The sequence below is a fragment of the Hippoglossus stenolepis genome, chromosome 1, assembly GCF_022539355.2.
Source record: "Hippoglossus stenolepis isolate QCI-W04-F060 chromosome 1, HSTE1.2, whole genome shotgun sequence".
Lineage (NCBI taxonomy): Eukaryota > Metazoa > Chordata > Actinopteri > Pleuronectiformes > Pleuronectidae > Hippoglossus > Hippoglossus stenolepis.
Window position 1 is genome coordinate 19,628,091 of NC_061483.1, and position 15,516 is coordinate 19,643,606.

At 40.9% G+C, this 15,516-nt stretch overlaps 1 protein-coding gene across 3 annotated transcripts; it reads right to left on the minus strand.

The window, feature by feature from the left end:
• Nucleotides 1-370: 370 nt before the first annotated feature.
• Nucleotides 371-14,636, minus strand: zdhhc7 (zinc finger DHHC-type palmitoyltransferase 7). 3 transcript variants are annotated; one of them, XM_035160048.2, is made up of 8 exons: nucleotides 14,456-14,636; nucleotides 12,654-12,752; nucleotides 7,188-7,533; nucleotides 6,013-6,137; nucleotides 5,731-5,827; nucleotides 4,925-5,006; nucleotides 4,113-4,243; nucleotides 371-3,803 (listed from the first exon to the last, which is right to left on the minus strand). In XM_035160048.2, the coding sequence occupies exons 3-8, from the start codon at nucleotides 7,530-7,532 to the stop codon at nucleotides 3,621-3,623; spliced, it is 963 nt and encodes a 320-aa protein (XP_035015939.1). In that variant the 5' UTR covers nucleotide 7,533; nucleotides 12,654-12,752; nucleotides 14,456-14,636; the 3' UTR covers nucleotides 371-3,620. The 3 variants fall into 3 exon arrangements, with proteins under 3 accessions (XP_035015939.1, XP_035015929.1, XP_035015948.1); XM_035160038.2 differs by having other exon boundaries at nucleotides 7,188-7,538; nucleotides 14,456-14,634; XM_035160057.2 differs by lacking the exons at nucleotides 12,654-12,752; nucleotides 14,456-14,636 and adding an exon at nucleotides 11,978-11,995 and having other exon boundaries at nucleotides 7,188-7,538.
• Between the last annotated feature and the right edge of the window lie 880 nt (nucleotides 14,637-15,516).

Genomic DNA, 15,516 nt, shown 5'->3' on the forward strand with positions numbered 1-15,516 from the left:
TCTCCACTGTCCGTTTGTTTGTGTGCAAGATTACACAACAACTACTAGACTAGTTACTTGGTGGAAGGATGCAGTATGGGTGAGGAGAGAACCCATTTCATTTTAGTGAAGCTCCGGATCAGTAAATGGATCCAGGGATTTTTTTTTTTCATTTTCTGGATCATTTTGAGATAGGGTGTTTTACAACATTCACCTTTCCCAGGAAATAATTCATGGATCTTGATGAACAAAATCATCTGATGGCGACTTTTATTTTATAGATCTGCAGTATGTTGTGTCAGAGTGAAACCCACACTTTATACAATATCCAGAAACAAAACTCAGGAATAGAACATAAGTAATACGTAATTATGGACAATCGATCACAATCTATGAGTTTAATCAAGTTTATTATGCAAAAGAATGACATTAAAGATAGAAGACATTATAAGATTGTGACACATTAATTTAAAAAAGCTTGAATAAAACATTCCATTTATATATTGTTAATAGTAACTTTTATAGTTTGTTTATAAAGCTGAAGGACTTTTGTTCTGGAGGAAATAAAACCTTTTGCACCTTCTCATGGCAATGTTGGTAATGATGGTAAATCTGTGGTGAAACCTCCAGCCTGTTAAAAATCACTACTATACATCACAAAATGCTCTTTATCTGAGAATTTCAGCACAAAAATCCCAAACTAGTGTGAGAAAACCCTTTTGACGGAGTAGTGTTGTATTGGTTTACACAGTTTCACGTGTCCTACAGCTCTCTCTCCATGTTGATTGTTGTTTTACTGAGTCAAACAGAAAAGTGGAGAATCGCTCAAAATACATTTACCACTATGACCCTTTAAAATCATCATTAATTTATTCTATTGCTGAATGTAAAACTACATACCCTGTAACAGAATCCCACCTCAAGACATGATGATTTTAACATGTGAGTTTGGTCATGAAGCAGAACTACCCTCTAGTGAAGTAGTTGTTAATATCAACCAAGCCAGGTCGAACATTTTACACCATTCGTCACATGATATGAATCCGTTAGCTCTGAAACCTCCTACAAATATAAGTTAAAGTTAAGCTGTGTGTTACTCCTGCCACTGTTACATTAAGTCAGGGCTCAGATATTTTCTTGTAGTGTAAAGGCATTTTGTGTTTATCAGTTTATCGGCCTCTGAGTGGCTCTGGATGTAGTTTTACCGTTAATACTCGCAAATATTATTAATTTAACAGCGGTCGATTTATCAGCAAGATATTGGTGCATCTGCAAAACTTAACAGCATGATTTTGTTGTTTTCTGAGAAGCCTTAAAATACAATACAATCTGTCTAATGCCTATGATTTTTATGTGTGTTAAAAAGTACACCGAGTATGTTAGCACAAGGGACTTGCTGAATACTGACACAGTATGATGCTGCTTGAGTAGGAAAGTGATTCTCCAACATGTATATCCAGTCAACTGAGGTGATGCAGAATAAAAAAAGAAATAAGAGGCCAGCATTAATAAAATCCCCTGATATCAGTTAGCTTTCAGTGACATGTCCCTTAGTCCCGAAATATTTAACTCTTACATTCGAATGACAGCATTTGTTTAAAAGCATCATGGCCATAGAGCGTCAGATATCATCATTTAGTGTAAACAGAGGAGTTTCTTCTCCTGACGACCACAGATGGGAACGAACAGCAATATATTGTCCAACACGCCATAAAAAAAACGAGACTTTTGAGAATCTTGATTCGACAACACTATACCGGCCCGTCAGTCAGAACTTGACTTTAAATCTTGGAACTCCTGACTTAAAAAAAGCCACATTCATCCAGTGCAAACAGGCCCATGACTTATGCAGAGTAAAAAAACAGGAGACATAGTCGTCACAAAGTGAGAAAACACTATGAATATGGCAATAATAACAAAAATCTTTCAAGCTAATAAATTCACTTGACAGAATGATTTTGAAGGCATGGATTAAGTGTCCTAGCGACACTGGGAGAGTATCTGCTTCTGTCCTGCCACATGATGTCACAAGCCCGACATTTCTGGAGTCAGGTAAGAAAGGCCTCACAAGCATCTGCTGAGCTCACAGAGACTTTGTCCAGTCTGTATAATGAGCCCTGTACCTCAGCCTCTTTCTGCAAAGCAGCTCCTTTGTAATTCTACAGGCTACACAATGGAGCTTGGCTCTGGGGATAAGAATGAGCTCACGACGAGCCAGAGGAGGTCGTACAAGTATTTTAAATTCTCTTTTTCAAAATGTTGAACCACTCGGTGGCCAAGGAGCATGCTAAGCAACCACGTCCGAGACTTGGCTCTGAATTGAGGTGGGGGTTGTCGGGTTGCTTTCCACGGTTTAAATGCTATGAAGTCTTACCGAACTGTTCTCTCCTGTGGATTCCTACTATACACAGACAGAGCCTCCAGTTTTCCACATACAGCAAAACTGTGTAGAAATAAAACCAATATAGCTTCAGAACATTCGATCTTTTCAGCAGCCAACCTTGTTTAACCTGAATCACTTGGTTATATATATATATATAAAAAAAACTTAGGGAGGCGTATCATTGGTCTGTGGGTCACCCATCACTTGTAGACAGTGAGACGTGAAGCAGCATGTAAGAGCAGTGGAATGGAAAATTGACCACATGTATATGACTTATACAAAACTGTGATATTTTCCCCCCAAATGAATATTCAGAATAACTGTAGTCCTCCCTAGTGAGTCATTAAGGTCAACTGTCGAGGAGTGGTCACTGTGATGAAGCTTACAGAAGCTTCAGCAGGTTTAAAAAAATTAAATAAAAGGAGAATTCATTTATACTGGCTTGATTTACATTTAAAAAATGTCAGGCAGAGGCAGGAAAACTGATGGAGGAGATGAAGAGACAGGAAAAGCCACTCAGTCCTCTTGAATAAGAATGAGGCTTGTGTTCACAGTAGCCTGTTCATTCATTTGAAGACAGAGAAGAGTCTCTTTTTCTGGCAGAGATACTGACTGATTGAACTGTCATACATGCAAATCAAGGCAGCACAGTATAATTCATGATGTCCATGGTGCTCCGTGTCCAGGCTGCTTTCTCAAGAGCCATGCGAGTGGTGCATGTCCTTCACTGCGATCCCGTTGTCTGGGTCCGACACAACCCTTTCAAGTATTTTCCCGTATTGATTCACTTGTCTGGGTCCAGTGATGATGAAGGATATATTGCTGATCTCCTCTCCAAAAAAAATCCAAACCCTAATCTCGAATCTCGTGTGCGTAGCAGCGAAGACAAACTGCTGGAGTTGTGGATTGAAGGTACATAAGTTGAGTTCAAACAACACCTCGGATGGTCTCACAAGGAATTAAAGACTCACTTGTTACTTACTGCATGCTTATCCTAAAGACACAAACAAACCAAAGAGCTGCTTATGTTAAAAACAATATTCCAGTTGCTCAGCAGACTCGTCAGCATGTAAGAGAGAGGATACCAAATCTCAGTGGTGGTTGATTGATTCACTGGGGTCCCACTGGTGCAGCCAGTCTGCCTGACACCCACACATGAGAGACAGGTTCAGGGAGCAGAGGTCCATCTAAGCCCCAGACCAGGAGAGGGCATACAAAAAATCTAGCTGTAGGGAGGATCAAGTGTTGATGAGCTGGATCAGACTGAAAACTCCGACCCGCCGCGGCGGCCGTGGGTCAACAGCAACACTCGCCGCAGACGCAGACCCGTGAAAGGATTGCACCATAGCAAAGACGGTGGACCCCCGAACACAGATTTCATTCCTTCCCATCTCACGTGACGCTCCCACGTGGGCTTCTCGTTTTTAAGACGTTCAATCTCCTGCAAGACATTTAAACAGGTCTGTGAACGAAAGATTCCTCATCAAATTAGCTATTTGCTTTGGCTCATTTACCTGGTAATATACACAACTTCATTAACATGGGAAAGAGCACTGGGACAAACCTGAGAAGAGCTTGGGCCCGCACGCACACACCAACACACACACACTTGAAGAACCAAAGGCATTTATCAAGACTAAGAACACGGCCTAACAGACACTAATGAAAATAGGGACTGCGCTACAGATTTGCTTCACGACAGGAATTGAACAAAGAGAGAAAGTTAATGGGGGGTACAGTAGATACTGACCGTCTCGTCATTGCAGATGGAGTGGATCTGTGTACCAAACATTACGGTTGTGAAAGTGAGGAAGAGGATGGCTTCGAGACAGAGGAAGATGAGGAGCAGCACCGACACCCCTGGAGAGAACTCACTGCACTCTGATCAGAGAAAGAGAAGAAGACAGGTTTTTTAAATTTTGCACAGAACAACAAAAATGTCAAATAAAACACACAATAAATTAATAATTCATCTTGAAGATGAAATATCCCAAAAGCCAATGACAAAAGGGTGAAATCCTCTGGGTCACAAACTACCACACTGAAATGTTGCCTCTTTAGGTCCAATTAAGTTGTGGGAACCAGTGTGTGTGTTCCCTCATTCCTGTCTAGCTGATGTCGCAGCCTGACCTACGCATACTGGACTGGATGTGCACACAGTAACTATTCCATCATGTCCAAACCCATTTACTGTCATTTTGCATCTCCCGCATTGACCTGGAACGCCAGATTGTTTGGAAAACTAATTGTTGGAAAATATTTATTTGCGGAGTCAGAGTATCATTCTGTGGAGGGCAGCATAAATTAGATTTCTAAGAATGAGATACCACCTTCATTTTCTGGTTCACTCCTACAGGGAGGAAGAAAAGATCAATGACAACTCCAGTGAACTGTGCAGCAGCCGGAGTAGAATCTCTTCTTTTTCCTCCACACTCGGCTCCGGCTGTCGTTTCATCTCTCTGAACTGTTTAAATCACTTGTTTAATTGTGTTAAGCTGCACTTCCATCAATTTCTGTGTTTCTGGGTTTGACTCAAACTCGTGTTGTAGTTGTAGGCCTCACCGTTCCACTGGACTTTAATACAGCTGAAGAAGTGCATTCCACTGAGGCCCAGGGCATGGGCAGAAATCAAGGATATGTACATCTGTGGAGGGAAAAACAGAAGAGGGGGAGACAGTGAGATCAGGCAAAAAGGAGGAGCCACTCCACTCTCACCAGGTGGGTTTGTGTATACTGTGGTAATGCAGCTTTTTTAATTTCATGTTACCCGTCAAACTATAAAGACTTCAGACTTTCAGTTTTATCAAAAAATACAACATTTTAGGTGATCTACGCATTTTTTACTGTTAACTTCTTTTTGAATGGAAGTCTGAAAGGAGAGCAAAATAAAAAAATGGAACCGTGCTGGTGACCTTGCACAGCTCAGCTATATGTGACGGCTTTATGTTTGTCATAAAAAAGTTCCTGTCAGCATATGATGCCATAAAAAAGTGCTGATGTTGTCAGGACAGTAACAAATGGCTATTTCATGTAGACATGTGTCTTCTGTGCACTTCATCACTGCAGAGCTATGAACTGCAGCTGGTTATTTCAACATGAAATACAAGCAAGATCATTTTGGGATGGAATTATTTCCCCCTCTAATCCAATATAAAATAATGTAAAAAAAAGTTATAAATGTGGATAAATAAATAAATGTGAAAAATAGAATGTGAAAATCAAGATAAATGGTATTTTCACATGTAAATATTAAACAATAAATAAAGAACATTAAGTGATCTAAAAGAAAATAGTTTTTCTTCTAATCCCTATAACACCCTGTTGTTAGAATTAAACAGAGAACTCCATGAGTACTTCTGTGTACTTACAGTGAAAAGAACAAAATATCTCTGATTCTTTTCTCCCACACAGTTATTGACCCAGGGACAGTGGTGATCCATCTTCCGGATGCATCTTTTACAAATACTGCAGGTAGGAGAGAGCAGATGTTAATGCATCACACACTGACAGCCAATGCTAATGTCATCAATTACACTGCTCTGCCATTTACACACAAATATGTGCATACAAATGTTTGAAAAACACATTTTGGATGCTACGAGCTTAGAGGGAGCATTTCACAATTAAACAACAACAGCAGCTTCACAGACCTGCAGTGATGCGCCCTCTCAGGCTTGATGCTGCAACACTTCGGGCACTTGTAGATAACCTCACCAGGCTTCAACTGCAAGCTCTCCATGTACTCCTTGGTGGCGTTGCCCTTAGGAACTGCCCCCTAAGTCAGTGAAAGACAAAGGCTGATAGTTATAAAGAAATGTTAGGTGGCACATTTGAACACAAGTGAAAGAGCGTCTTAATTCAAGATTTAAAACACCAATAACTACAAATCTTTCAAGAGTCAAGTTGAACTGGATGTTAACATTGCAACTGAAGATTTTAGATACACTGACTATTTCTAATTTCTGTGGCTTGACACAATTCAGGATAAACTTGAACTTAGAGCAGAGTCAAAACCCTAGTTTTATAGATTAGCGCACAAAGAGACTAGTCACAATGTTAATAACAGCAGGATAATCTCTCTGGCTCTCAGGCTGAAGCTTTTGACTGTGTCATTTCACACCCCAGTAGGTAAGGAATCCAAATAATCGATTGCTTGGAAATCACGACAAGGTGTCGAATCACACAAGAGAAAAAAGAAGCTTCTGTGGTTGGCAGAAACTGTAATTATTTATCTGAACTTTGAGGAGAAAAGTAGAAATTGGACTGATGGAATTGTTTGATTCAAATTTGAAAAACATTTCTGTTGGGATCAATATATGTTGTGAGATCCTTAAGTGAAAGGTCCAAGAGCATTCAGTCGTTCAGATGTGGTGGAAACTTAAACAAGTTACAGACTTTGTTCCGGGGTCTTTGATCTAATGAGGATATTTGGTTGAAAAACTTCAAACACAGATGAAATTAAATTGTTGTAGCAGTCGACACACTAGAAGGCTGCTCTACACAGTACCCTCAGCTCAGTGTACCCAGATTACATCAGTGAGTGTTTGTGCTTCCTGCTTGTTCTGCAACTCTCTCTCCAGATTCCATAAATAGATTGTTATCTATGTAAGACTAGCCTTAACACAACAAACCAACATTTTGTTTCAACAGTAAATACAGTATCAATGCTGAACCATTGTTGTAGCTCTCCAAATTTACGGTATCCTTAGTTTTCCATGGTTATTTTACCTTTTATTTACTTTCAAACCCTGTTTTTTTCTCGTACTCTCCTTTCTGCAAATGTGCCCTCAATCTCACCCACTCTTCCTCTCTTTAACATCCTTACCGGGTCAGTCATCATGGTGCGCAGATGTGACGCCAATGCAAGCACAGCCAGTGAGTTGAAGGTGGCCCCGTTCAGGAGTGAGTACCAGAAGTTCTTGGCGGGAAGCAGCATGACAAAGTTCACCACAAATTCGGCGTATAGCACCAGGAACCAGGTTATGGTTGCACACACCATGCCGCAGCTGTCCTGAATGAACCACAGGGTACGGTTCCCCGCGGTGTGGCCCGTGTGAGGACTCCCAACCATCACTCCGGCTGCCAGGCTCCCCGTCTCCACATCTGCACCTGCCGACAGCAGTGGGTGGTGCTGCTCCATGTCTCGCAGTCGGTGGTTTGAAGACTGCATCCTGCTCTAGAGAGAGGGGACACAGTCAAAGGAAGATTGAATTTAGGGCTTCTGACTCGCAATAAAATTGACAACATGTATCCAGCATTTAGTTCAATAGCTACAGAGGACCGAAACTGCCCCAAAACATGAATCAATAAATGAACAGCTTGATAATATAGAAATAAAAAAGTAAATGCAGAAATATATATATATACACATAAATTTGTGTATGTGTTATTGAATCATTTATTTATTCATTTATTTATCTATATCTTTTATTTTGGCAGCTTTGGTCCTCGATAATGTGTGTTAGGAAAAATACATATATGAGTGGCAAAGCTGTTTGACGAAGGGAATTGAGTAATGAGGGGACTGAGGTAGAGAAGATTATAATTACATAATTATATATCATTAAAACAAGGTTAAACACTTTTAACACACTTTTTGTACGGTAAAAAAAACATTGCCGTACAACGTGTGGGAAAAAGTAAATGTATAAGTAAGGTCGCTCAACATTGACTCAACTCTTCAAGCTTAGTGCCCTTTGAGCTGAGCAGCTGTTATTACATGAGACGTGAGTCACTGGAGGTTTTGTCTTCTGTTTTCATGTCAAGGTCATTAGAGAACCATGTCCACGGATTCAAGATAAATCAATGGCCGCCTGGGTTCCTTTAGGAAACTGATCCTGCAGCTGAAGTACATGTGCATGAGCGATACGGGCTAATAATAATAATCTGTAGACCCAGTTACCTGCTGCTGACAGGCTGCGCTGTGACTCACTGAGACAACAGAAAATTATAAAACAAGGAGCTAGGTAAATATACAGACAAATCTGTGGTTTTAGGTCTTTGGTGTAAAAAGAGACCTGAATCTGCATCATTACTAAAACCTGTGTTACAACAGAGAAGGCAAGGCAAGCCAAAGACACACCAACCTGAAGAATTTCACTTGTATCTGAAACATGGACTTGTTTAAATCAGTTTGCTAAAGACAGCGTTTAGCAACATCCACGAGTACAGAAGTTACCAACTGCTTGATGACACATGCCCTGGGTTTGAGTGTAACACATATGTAATGTTGACGCGAGTTATAATCAGATATGCTCTGTAACACGTAAACAGGAACATGAATGGAATATTCTATTAGCAACTCATGTAAACATCATATTCAAAATAATATCTGATTAAGAAAAGGTCAATAGTCATTATATGGCTATCCGTGTAAAAGTAGTCATTAATTAATCTTCACAAAGCCACAGAACTGATATGACTTGTTGGGTAAAGCTGCTCATTTCATTTGTTGACGTCGAGTTCTTGCTTTGAAGCAAATGACTCCTTCCTTTTGCTCAGCATTTAGGTTGAATGAGACATTTCCAGTTAGCAGGGCCAAGCTGTCAGTCTTTTGCTGACCAACCAACCAGACTGCTTCCTAAACACCACACTTCTTCTGCTGGCATCCAAAAACTTTCCATCTCAGTGGGTGTGGTCAGAATTGCTTATAAAACTGAAATGCAAAATGGGAAGAGGCCTGTGGAGCTGAAAGCCCAAAGCAGAGAACATCTCTCAATGTCCAGGCCACACAGGGATTTAATGGTAATAGAGGCATTCTATTAAAACTATGAATAAAAATGAAGGTGTGGACAGGTGTGTGCTAAACATAGCCCTCCCGTTATACAATCCTTATTTTGATCAATAATTTGTTGTACTGCCGAGAATCACTAAAACTGGGATATAAAAAGCAATGCTTTTAGTTCATATCCTTGCTTCAGGTTTCCTACATATTTCATACTATTGGTGCGATGGTAAATCAGGTTTTAAATGTCATTCCATGTGGTATTTAAAAGGTCTTAACTTTATTTTGGCAACGCCTGTAGAAAACCTGTATGTACTTGTCATGGTGGGTTTCAGCAGAGTTAACTGTGATTTTTACATCTATACTACTAACTTAAAAATTGCTTCCACAGGCTATGTTGCAAGAAAACTACAGGACAAGAGTGTGGCTTTGTATTCAAACATCTAATAATTGACAGAGAAACACAGTTTTTACACTTGAACAAAGTTGCAAAAGTCTTCAAAAATATAAGCAGCCAGATGACACTGACAAATTAATACAAAGGCGACTGTGTTTCTTTACTGTTAATTCTGAGTTTACATTGAGTGTGTATTTGTATTAGGATAAAATATTGGATGAAGAAATGTTGTTGCTGTCGAATTTTCTCGAGGTCATGGCTGGGTTAGTGTTTCAGACAAACTGGACCCTGGTGCCAGACCCCGTCTCAATGAGAGCACGTCAGGTTCAGAGTGGAAACACATCCACTGACACCCACCCCCTGGAGACATGTTGTGGATAAAGATTGGAGTTGTTCTTTTTACTCAAAAATGACAAAGCCATAATGTAATAATGTAATACATGTGATGTGAACTTTGAAAGTTGAATATTCTTAAGTTCACATTTTGGAGGGGAACCCTGTATTTCAGTGAAGACTGAGGTAAAGACAATGAAAAACACTATAAGCTTTTAAGTAGATTGTGTGTATTTTTGGTCACTGTGTGTTTACGTGTGTTTGTTGGGTACTTTTCAAAATGGAATTTTGAATTTATTGCCACATTTATTTAACACACATCATATGCAATAATATCCTCATTAAGAACAGCAGCAGGATTGTTTTGCATTGGGCACAATGATGAGATAATGGATCTATAAAGCCATATAGATCTCCAATATATATATATATATATATATATGTGTGTACCACAAATAACCATCCTAAGTCCTTAAGAAAAAATGTGGGTGATGCTTTGCCTATTTCCACACAGCACAGATGCAGGCAGGAACTTTGCATGACGACAACAAAAACAAACATATAGTTTTATGACCAGACATAAGAAAGAGGAGCTTGTACCGAATAGGAACTTGGACGAGAGTCACAAGTTGGGTGCTTAAAACAAACCCCAAAATCAGATACTACAAAAGGCTTTTGCACACGACAGACAATCTGGGGGAGAGGCAATAGAGCAGAAGAAGTTAACGGCCGATGATACAACTTGCACCTGCAAATTTGCATGGTCAAGAAAAGATACAAGTAACGAGTAAAAATATATTTCATTTTTAGGATGTGAAATTTTTATCATATTGCACAGTTCAGTGAGCGTATGAGTAAAAAACAAAAACAACAAAACAGCTGCCACAGTCTAAATTGATGACATGAGGGAGAAGAACGTCATTGACCCAGACCTCAGTTAACTGCATCATCTGGAAAATAAATGAACCGGAAAGGACGAAATGTCTCAGGGTTTGAAAGCGTCTGCTCAGATGTTGATAATGACTCATTGACTTGATTCACACTTTGCTTCAGTCGAATTAATCACAGCAGTGTGTTACAATGACAATAAAAAAAACAGAGACCATTCTAAATGTTGGTCAGTGGGGACAAGAGACATAAGAGACAAGGGGCTCAATCAGTAACAATCAACTGGAGTCGTGTGGGGAATAATTCATGGCACATGCACAAGAATACTAGCAGTGTAATCTCTAAACAGATTGTGCGTGTAAATATGGCAGGATTATGGGGCTGGAAGCTTTCTGGATTTCCTATCTAGTTTGACCAATCGGGTTTTAGCAGGATTTGGTTGCAGGCAAGTAAACAGTCCATGTGGAGAGCACAAGAAGTGCTACTCATTGATCGAAATGCATCTGCTATCGGCTTTTAGATTCATCTGCATTCATATGCAGATTGCAGCTCGTGTTTTGTGTGGAGAAACGTTGGACTTGTGTGAAAAAAGAAACTCGGTCTGTAAACAGTGCACAGTGAAAGGAGGACAGAGTCTTGGCCTGGATATGCTGTCTACACCGGAAGGCACAAAATACTGGCCTTTGCCCTAGAGGCTAATTCATTGACAGACAAGAGCTGATTGGCTATGAAATTGCTAGTAGTCTTACATGTGCTGGGATGAAGTTAAACCGATATTCACAAAGCTGAATCCCAGTGAAACCACAGATGCTCAGGAGAAATCCCCTCGAAACACTAATCTCTGTCAAATCCATCATGAAGAAATGTGACAAAAAAAAATAAGTATGAGGAATAATTATAGTAATGTGAAGAAGATTGTGACCTGCAAAGTGTAATGCTGTGTAGAGGCCCTGTGTGTGTCTGACGAAGGGTGTCCTTGTTTACATGACAAGTTTATTCAATTCAAAATAGTGTTTGTGCCACATCACCAATGCTGAACTAAGCTGTTTTTTTGTTCAACATGAAAATGAACGTTGTTCTTACGAGGGCAGAAAAACGCTGGCTAATTTAAGACATATTGATTTCTCTGTGGTCAATGGAAGGCAGGTCCATTAAAGCTACAGCAGCTGCTTTTCCAGCTGTCTGCCCTTCCCCGCCAGAGGGCACAACACAAGAGCCACCGGTCCCCCTCCTCTCGCCCTCCTCTCCCTGACAAACACAGCTACTCACTCACTTCAGTGTCATCCTACTCTGATGACTGTGCTGACTGACTCCACTGCAGAGTCACCACATACCAAGCAGGGGTTTTCCTGCATAGAGAATTGCTTGGCTTCAGTATAACAGTCCCAGAACTTGAGGGAAAGGTAACATCGTGAAACATCATCAACACCCCCACTTGCGTTCTCACATACAACCCATCCAGATCATTTCAGGAGATTATCCGGAGTTCAGTGTATGTTTGATAGCTCTAGATACAAACATTTATCAAATACCACAAGGTTAAGTCACTCACCCAGCTCTAAACTCAATATTTGTCCCATAACTGAAGAGGGCATTTATTCAGCACCCCTCCCACTCTTCTATCCCTTTGGCTTGTGTTTCATTTCTGGAGAGTAACGGTAATGTGAGACTTTAAAAAAAAAACATTTTGTGATTTTACATGTAAGCCATTAGCTCTCAAGGCTACAGGTTTTTAAAAAAAAAAAGACAGTTATGAAACTAGGAAACATTTTACTGTGCTGCACATGACGAATCAGGTAAATGCTCTCTGCTAGTGAACTGAGACGTCTGCTCACTACTCGGAGTCTTCCTGGAAGACAGGAGGAATGCCACTCTTCCAGCTTCCGCTCACAAGCTGTTTCCCTGTTTACTGTGAAACCAGAAGATGTGTGAGTGAAGTGACAACCTACCTAATAGGTTTCCTCTTCACAATAGCATGCTGTGTGGTTTACCCCCTGGACCAGCATTGAAAACGAATCACACATGCAGACTGGCATGTAGGTCGTCACCTGAAAAAGACAAATACAGAAGAATGTGTCAAGTCTTTACAACTTCAGATCAACACACAGACTCAAATGCCAGTTCACTAGCAACAACTTACTCAAACTAATGCAGTCTCATCTATTTTACGACAGCTGTAATGTTTACTGATTGATGAAACAGTGAATACCAATAAATGTGGGCAGAAACACCTTCCGATATACTGTGTCATAGCTTACAGCATTGTAATGTGGGGTAGAAACAACGACAAGGGCTGGATGCCCAAAAAGGATATAAAGATAAACGTTTTCATATCAGTCGATGTTGATAATTATCACAATAAATGCCACATGTTAAACTCTTCTTAACGAGCAAACACTTGATAAACAGCAACATATTTTAAAATTAAATCAGAGGTTGATCAATTCTTTGTGATACCTCCTCACTGTGCAAAAAAAACAAAAGATGAAGATCAAATGAGCTGAAACTTAAAACCTTACATGAATCTTTGGTTAGGTCATGTTTTCTCATAATGGAAAATGAATGTTACCACACATTGCACAATGCCTGCTTCCTCTCAGGCGAAATTAATCTGAAAGACGTGGGTCCATGATTTTGCAAGTGTTCCCTTTTTACTTCCAGGAAACACACCCATCACGCCAGTTATTCATAGCAGTGTGGTGACAATGCGAGAATCATTCGCCGACGGTCTGGAGTGTAATCACAGAATCTTTTAAATACCGACCTACATGAGGTGATGAATAAGTCCAGTTCTGAGTGTTTTGACTTGGGCAAGGAAACAAAATGTTAAAGTGTTTTGTTGTTTATCAAGTGTTTCTCATAAAGAAAAGTTTAAAACCACAACCTTTACTCAGGAGCAAAAATTTGACAAGAAATATTACTGTGACATTTTATGATGATTATCGATATCCAATGATATGAAAATAATTATTGAGATGTAAGTTTGGGCCATCTCGGTGTAGCTGGTTTCTCTTTGCAAAGCTCCACACTACAGAGGCAATGCACTGACATTTACTGACCTCTGGATTGGTCTTAAATCTAACAGTGATTGTCCTCCTCCTTTATGGAGCCTGACTAACATCACTGGTGTGAGTCAACACCAGCAGGAACATGCATGCTAGTCTGCCTGAGGTCACCACACGGACATGTACCCACTATGGTCACGAGAAGTGGCAGAAGATAACAGTGTGTACAGGGTGGCTGTCTAACCTTGAACCCGGACAACCACAAACTGTAGCACCACAGCAGATTAGTTAGTGAGGTGTGACTGAGATTAGAGACCTTCCACACACCAGCAGCCTCTCAGCTGCCAGCAGCTACCAGCAGCTGCCATCAGCTAGAATCAGCTACCCTCCTCCATCTGCTCAAATCCTCCTGACAGTGAAGCTGTCACTGACCAACAAGACCCGGGTTCAACCCCTCTGCTGCAATGATAACTGAAAGGTCGTGACTGAGAGTTACACACACACAAGCACAACACGCGCGCGCGCACAGACACAGACACGCGCATATACACCCACCCACATGCACACATACATACATAAACACACACACACACACACACACACAGACAGAGACACAAACACGAAGGCTGGTAAATCTCGCTTGCTGACTAGCCACGAGCGGAAGCTAACAGGGTTAGCCTGCTAACACCTTCAGCTAGCGACGAGTGCTCCAGCCGAGCCTCCCGAACAGCAGGTACACTACATACCTCAATGTTCCGGATTTATTTCGCTGAGGGCGTCTTCATAACACAGAGTAATGTCAGAGAAGCTCCAGCTACAAAGCGGCGGCGGCGGCACATCTCTGACAGACCGACCAGTAACGAGGGAGCTTCCGGGGTCCGCTTCGGCTTTCTCCGGTGTCATTCACGAATGTCCAGGCAAATAATATTATTGTTGAACGGTGCCACCCCGTGGATAATCACAGAATTACAACCACATAAACTGCGAAAACCCCAGTTCTCCACTACAGGGCGCTGTTGTACACACACACACACTCTCTCTCTCTCTCTCTCTCTCTCTCTCTCTCTCTCTCTCTCTCTCTCTCTCTCTCTCTCTCTCTCTCCCTCACATCCCTCTCTCTGTCTCTCATTCTCTCTGTCTGTCTCTGTCTCTCTCTCCCTCAGCCACTCTCTCTCTCTGTCTTTCGTCTTTCTCTCTCTCTCCATCGCCCCCTCCTCTCTGTCTCTCTCGTTCTCTCTGTCCCTCTCTCTGTCTGTGTCTCTCTCTGTCCCTCACCCCCACTCTCTGTCTCTCGTTCTCTCTCTCTGTATCTCTCTCTCCCTCACTCCCCATCTCTCTGTCTCTCGTTCTCTCTCTCTGTCTCTCTCTCTCCCTCACTCCCCATCTCTCTGTCTCTCGTTCTCTCGCTCTCTCTTCATAATAAACAAAGGAAAGCATGTATTCTAGTTGTTCATTTATTTTGTTTGTTTATTTGTTCCTGTCCACAAGGTTGTGATAATATAAGCAAGTCTTAAGACGTAATTAGTATTAAGATAATATACAGTAAGAAAGGGGGCAACAGATAAATGTAACTATGCATGCGTTTACAGAGATATACATGCTACCTATGCATAAGCTATATGTGTGAATATGTTTGGCAGCGGCTAAGGAGATACAGCGGGTTTGCCACTATAACCAGAGGGTCAGCAGTTAGATCCCAGTAAATAAGACTCGAAAAATGCTTGATTATTACAGACCATTTATTATTAATGCTATGTTGTCTAAATTAGTAACCTGCCTTGAATAAATAGTTTGTGTGCTTGAATTA

Bases quoted from the DNA above. Each gene is read 5' to 3' on its own strand.
- zdhhc7 (XM_035160048.2), bottom strand. From the start codon at position 7,532: ATGCAGTCTTCAAACCACCGACTGCGAGACATGGAGCAGCACCACCCA. The intron at 5,828-6,012 runs GTCTGTGAAGCT...TCCTACCTGCAG, and splicing joins GAGAGGGCGCATCACTGCAG to TATTTGTAAAAGATGCATCC. The intron at 3,804-4,112 runs GTCAGTATCTAC...AATGTCTTGCAG, and splicing joins CCATCTGCAATGACGAGACG to GAGATTGAACGTCTTAAAAA.